The sequence below is a fragment of the Pecten maximus genome, chromosome 3 (assembly GCF_902652985.1).
Source record: "Pecten maximus chromosome 3, xPecMax1.1, whole genome shotgun sequence".
Taxonomy (NCBI): domain Eukaryota; kingdom Metazoa; phylum Mollusca; class Bivalvia; order Pectinida; family Pectinidae; genus Pecten; species Pecten maximus.
The window spans coordinates 19,286,426-19,292,932 of NC_047017.1; the positions used below are offsets into that span (position 1 = coordinate 19,286,426).

A 6,507-nucleotide genomic window follows, 5' to 3' on the forward strand; every position below is an offset into this window, starting at 1 on the left:
ATAGGTGATAGCATGCAATTAGTCAAAGATTGATTATGACCTGATATATGTGATAATTATCATTTAAACAACTCTCTCAATAACCAAGAGCCTTGGGTTCATGATTTTTGGCTAACTGGATTAAAGGGCTATTGAGGGTGTTCAAATTGTTGACCTTAACCTAATCTTAGGTCACAGGGGTAAAATATGTTAAAATATTTTTTGTTAAATCCTCTCAATAGCCATAGGTGAGTAATACAGGGGTTCTTGTAAAAGGATAATCTTTTAGAATAAAAAAAAAATATGCCTGCCCATATTTTTAAAAGACCCATAACATCAGAAACCGTTGGATTAGTAAAAGTAGTGAATGATTTGGATTTTATATCAATCAATTATATAGATATGCCAAAAATGTCACTCAGCTTCTTTGGCTCCGTGGTAGAGCCATGCGAGTCAGGTTTATTTTATTATTTAAATTTCCCGCCAAACAATGAATTGGTTACGCCCCTTGGATAGCTCTCCCGCAATAACATCAGAATCTTTCTGAGGATGCAGTCGTGACAGAAGACAAACGTACAGAACTGATTTTTGACAACGATGCGTGACATACAAGTATGAGTCACTTGTCATCATAAACAATATCCTAAAACTATGCATGGTTTATGAAAATGTCGTAATTTAAGATGTACGTGTGCATATGAATTGTATACTGAGTGGGTACCCGGACGTTTAGCCACTGCCTGCGGAAATGTTGCGGAAAAGCAATTTGGCACTTTTGTCTTGGGACCTATTGTCAAATGCTTTTCCGCTAAAACAGTAGCTACCGGACGTTCAAACGGTTCGGTTCATTGACGAGGCCACAGTGATGGGCATGTAACATTTCTGGGGGAGGGGGCTTGTGGTACTACAGTTCGAGTTCTTTTGAATACAATGCACAACACTTACTTAGAACTTAGAAGGCTCCTGACGCATAAGATAGGAAAAATACTATGTAATGCATGCATTCATTACATAGTATTTTTCCTATCTTATGCGTCCGGAACCTATATGACTAGAGGACTTCAAGGCACAGGTACCCTATATACAGCCCAGAGGTATTTATGGACATGATTATATATATTATGATGTTTTTAATTAAAATGCATTACACGCTATATAGACGAATAATTATATAAATCATTATATTTCGATCGCATGTTTTACATAAAAAAAATATCATACCTTGGCCTTATAAATAATTAGTATTTACAGGGACATATATTATTATACGTCCCTGGTATTTATAAGGCCAAGGTATATGTAAAAAAAAATAAGCATGCAATCGTAATACAATAATTTACTCGTCTATTACATAACATTTTAATTAAAAACATCATAATCATGTCCACAAATACCTGTGATACAGCCCATATCGAAATAAAGGGCTGTATAGACTGTATGCATTGAAGTCCTAGTTTTAACATTGTGCATTGTATTAGCCTATAGTCCATGCATATGACCTATAGTTAGACATAGTGTTATATATATAAAGATCAAATTAGCCAGAAATACCTATATATAATGTAGTCTTTATGTGTATGGGTATTTCTAATTAATTTTGATCATATGAGACAAGACATATCCCTGTGTTTAAACCAGTTCCAGTATTGCATGATCTGCTACTCTAAAAACACTGCTGACCTAATGATATACAGGGGGATCACAACCCCTCTTCATCTTTTATCAGTGTACAAGGGATGCAGACTCAGTTGTTTGAGAGCAAATGGCCCAGCTGGGAGATGGAATATATTAAAAACATAATTTTTTTTAATAAGACCTGTCAGAATTCTGGAGCCTGCAATTATGTTTTATTATTTTAGAGGACTTTAGCTAAAATGAGTCCCTAATCAGCTATTTTACCCTTGGAACGTTGTATTTGATGTCTCCATTTTAATATCTTGACATGCATGCCAAAAAATAAGTCATTCATGCAACAAATGATTGACAAAAATGATAAAAACACAAAGCAACCAGAGATTTAGATATATTTATATATCACATCTCTGCAGTAACTAATTAAATATCATTAATTTTATTGACTGTGCATGCATATGTAAAATTGGAGCGTTTATATTCGAATTATCAGCTAAAGACTGCAGATGCAAATTTCTTTACGCAATACAAATGAAACTTTTATAGAGCAAGAGGTCACATGAAACTTGTGACACAAGTTTGAGCCCTGTCATGGAACTTCCATTACTCCAAATTACATATAAACATTTACATGTAGTTATTTGTTTTGAATGAAAACTGCAATGAAAAGATTTGTTTTATTGAAAAAAGTGGTTTAAATAAACATTTGAAATGAAGTATTAAAACAAGTAGTTAAGTATCAAATTATATTTTCTTCATTCCAAGAGACCATTCTGACAAGGCTATATAATATAACAGCTAGCCTTGAGTTGAAACGATCGAGCTAGATCAAGGTTTCCTTTGGTGTTTATGCACTCAAGTCAATAATGACTCAACAAATCTTATGTTCATATATTAATCTAAATAATTTAGATGCCCTTTGGCAGCAGTATAAAAATCAATAGGTATATATGCCAATTTTCATGTTATGGAAGTTGTCACGCCCTTTTTATGAATCAAGGGAGATAACTTACTTTAGAACTGTACAAGTTTCCATGTGTACGTTCCTGACTTGCAGACTTGACATCAAAGTGTCCAAGGGCTCAAAATACGGATATCCAGAGATAAGAGTATGCTACAGATCACAGCACCTTTTGAAAATCGGATGGTAATGCAATTAAGATGACAGAACCTCCTTGAAGGAGAGAGGAGGTTATTGTCACATGTAACAGTCTAATGAAAATAGTTGGATTATATTTCTCTTTTAGAACTTTTCTCTATCTTGTTTGTAACAAGCTCTTTCATGTTTAATAATGTATTGAATTTATTGTTTGCTTTTATTGGAAATCCTTAAGTTTCTCCTGTATTTCTTTTCAGATGAGAATCTGATGCTGAATATACATGTCGGGGCTGTGAGATGGTCAAGAATCCGGAGTCTGTGATGTTGAGTTATGAGCGCCTTTCCGTGTGGCTTCTAGTGCCTGCCTGTATTCTCTATAGCCTAGCCTTTGTGTCTCATGCCTGGTTCGAGTTGCCAGGTGTTTTCTATGGTCTGTGGTGGGCTGAATTCTGTGACTACCTTTCTTGTCAAATAATACCAGCATTTTTCACTGAAGAACCAGGTACATATATAATTAGATAAAAATACACATTGCTAGAAATGTACACATTGCAATATAGCTCACATTTGTTGATACAATTAATTAGTTCAACAAACTTTAAAGATTTAACAATTTAAAGTACAGATGTATATGATGTAACCAACTTATTTTTTGTATATCTTTTTAAAGTGAGAAGTTAAATATGAATGCCTTTGCCTGTGTTCAGTGTTAGACAGGAAGGTTTTATTGAACTGAAAATATTCTATCATGCTGCAACTCTGGTAAAACATTCCTTTTAAAATATAACTGAATAATAAAATAAAAAAAAAAAATCCAAGTCTTACTCATGAAAAAATGTGAAAACAAATAATTACAAGGTAAAATGCAAAACAAAAATTACTACTGTGTACATTTCAATCATCTTTATTTACATATCTATTTATAGACTAAGCATTTGAGTGTCCTCCATTTTGACCTTTGTTATTTTTTTTCAGTATGGTACCACATTCTACAGTTAGTGAGCTTATTTGGAATGGTTGCTATGACCGTGTCTTTGGCACTGTTAGTCTCCAAAAGATGTGATTTCTTCATCCCTGAAAAAATGAGGCGGCAACAAACAGCATCAGCTATCGGATTGTCATCTGGTTTGTCACTATTTATCTTATTTCCTTGTCAAATCGATGTAGCGTCATCAATTTATTTTTAATATAATACATGTGTATTTTGTTTTTCTTGTCAGAGAGTTTGAAGTACATTTTGTATATTAAGGAAAGGACAATTGAGAATCTGATATAATTAAATTTAGAAAATTGTCTGTCAGTACTTATTGTACATTGTACATTGTAAGTTTGTAACATGATTGATTATGTAACTAGTCTGTTCTATCATGAAATATGGTATGGCTGGGTAATAAACATTGTAAGACAGTCATGTATGTGCAAAAACACTAGTAAGGTCTGTTTCAGGAAAACATATATGGATTGGGGAGTGGGGGGAAGGCACTTTTAGATTAGAAGCGATTTAAAATTTGATGACCCTCCCACATATCCACTTTATTATGAACAGTACCCTGGGTCAAAATTCGTCGGTCTTATACAGAAATTTCTTTGAGAGTTATCATTTATATTCTCATCAATATCAGTTATGTGAGAAAAAGAATCTTACACTTGTGGCAATGTCATATTGAATTTATTGAACAAGTTCAATAATTTTTATACGCCATGAGCCTGTAAAAGGACAAAGCCACTCTTGTAAGTTCCTGTAGCATCCACCTTATCAATAAACAATACCATGTTAAACTTAAAAAGGTCATCATGTGCTCTCAGAATCACCATCTTTGAAGACTTTACTAGTACTATATATCGGATGCTTGATATTTCAGTGTTTGCCATATCCCTGGCTCTGATGATGTTCTATGGGAAACTGGACGAGTCAAGTCCACGTGCCAGTCCCCAGATCCGCTGGTCAGCTGTCATGGCCGGAACAGCTTGCCTCTTGGAGTTTGGAGCAGCACTACTGTTACTGCAGACATAAACAGATCTGAATATTTTGCTGAAATGACTCTAATCTTCCATTCTGTTTAAGACTTTGTACAGAAAAAAAAGAGAGAGTTTTGCTCTTAATGGTATCGCCTGGAGAAGAAAACTTTAAAAAAAGTTCTACATATAGGAACAGTCATCTTTGGTTGTGTGTGAGGTAGTACTGCAATGAAGCATTTTCCTCATAATATGATACATATTGTGATACTTGTCTCACTATACAATGCATATCACAATACATTTATTTCGCAAATAATGACTGACACATAGAGACTTCTTTCATTGCTGATCTAACACTGTCTATTTCAGTTACACAGAACCCAAAATGTTTCCATATAAAATTGATTTTGCCGCCATGCTGGTTTGGGGCAATACTAATTACCATACAAAACCCCAAAATGACCTAATCCAGAAAACTGTGGGTGTACTGTGGTGTGAGAAAAAAATACTGTGAACTGAACCATGCCATGTATACTGCGATATATCATCCCACGGATTACTGTTGCAGCACTAGTGTGAGGGATGTTGTGGTAGTCAGTGAATTATGCGCTGGAGAGGGTGGACTTCCTCGATATCTCGCCATTTAGAATAGTCTAAACCATTCGGCGGGGGGGGGGGGGTTAGTTAGTCACTGTCCGTCCTTCCTTACTGCCTGCATAATAGATTTGTTTAATCATGTGTAACTGGTCAAGATGGGGTTATTTAGAGTCAAAACCAGAAGGCAACCTGGTCGGGGTTGATGTATTTACTTCATAGATTTGTACAATTAGAATGATCAGTAGATAAAATGATGGTTGTTTGATAGATGAAATGTTAAGAGATGACCCTGAAAGGTACAATTAAAATGTCGGTCATACAATTAAAAAGTACATTGGAATAATTGCCTTGTAAGTGTACAATGCAAAAAAACTATCACATGCATTAAAATCTGTGATAATGAATAAGAATGACATGTTTTCCTATATACACCGTGTATGTGTCACTAGCGGATCCAGGGGGTTAGGACCCTCCCCTTTTTTGGAGGAGGAAATTTTTTTTATAGCCCCAGACCCCTCACCCCAAAAAAAATTTGGCTTGCGTCTATGGCGTTCGCATTATCACTAAATTACTTGAACCCCCCCCCCCCCCCCCCTTTTAAAAATCCTGGATCCGCGCCGGTATGTAATGATCTACCCTAGTGAGACATGTAGAATACAAGGGGAGATAATCCACCTATTATACAGTACCTTATATAATTATAATAATACCCTAGATAGTGGATATGATCCAAATCTTCACTAAAAAATATACAGGCTACATTGAATAATATAACGACATAGAGTTTAAAAATAATGCTAATAAAGAGAATTAAAACAACATATCACAAAATGTATACTGCTTTATAATTCTCATGTAGGTCTGATATTTTTGTTTATTTGGATACCAGTCAAGTTGTGTAAGATGGTGAGTGTGGTCTCAATCAGATTCTACTGTAATCACACATTTTAAAGATTAGAGTATTTACAATGTTAGGTATAGTTACGATTATTAACAAAAATAATGATATATTATTCCATTGTATGACATGCCAGTAGATGGCGTTCATTTGTGTATGTACAAATTAGCTGGTAGGTTTTACCAGATTTTGTGTGGGTCTGATTTTTATGTACATGTATGATTAATTCAATATTAAAAAAAAATCACAAGTTTTTTTTTCATGATTTCACAAAAGGAGTTATATATGGAAAAATGATAGTTTTGTCATATATGTAAGTAGTTGTATAGATAGTTTTGTCATA

The 6,507-nt window shown here is 34.4% G+C and overlaps 1 protein-coding gene across 1 annotated transcript; it reads left to right on the plus strand.

Annotated features, from left to right (window-relative positions):
- Positions 1-494: 494 nt before the first annotated feature.
- On the plus strand, positions 495-4,994 carry LOC117323480. Its single transcript, XM_033878728.1, has 4 exons — positions 495-591; positions 2,968-3,212; positions 3,686-3,835; positions 4,573-4,994. Exons 2-4 carry the CDS (start codon positions 3,008-3,010, stop codon positions 4,722-4,724), a joined length of 507 nt encoding a protein of 168 aa, XP_033734619.1. The 5' UTR covers positions 495-591; positions 2,968-3,007; the 3' UTR covers positions 4,725-4,994.
- Positions 4,995-6,507: the final 1,513 nt, after the last annotated feature.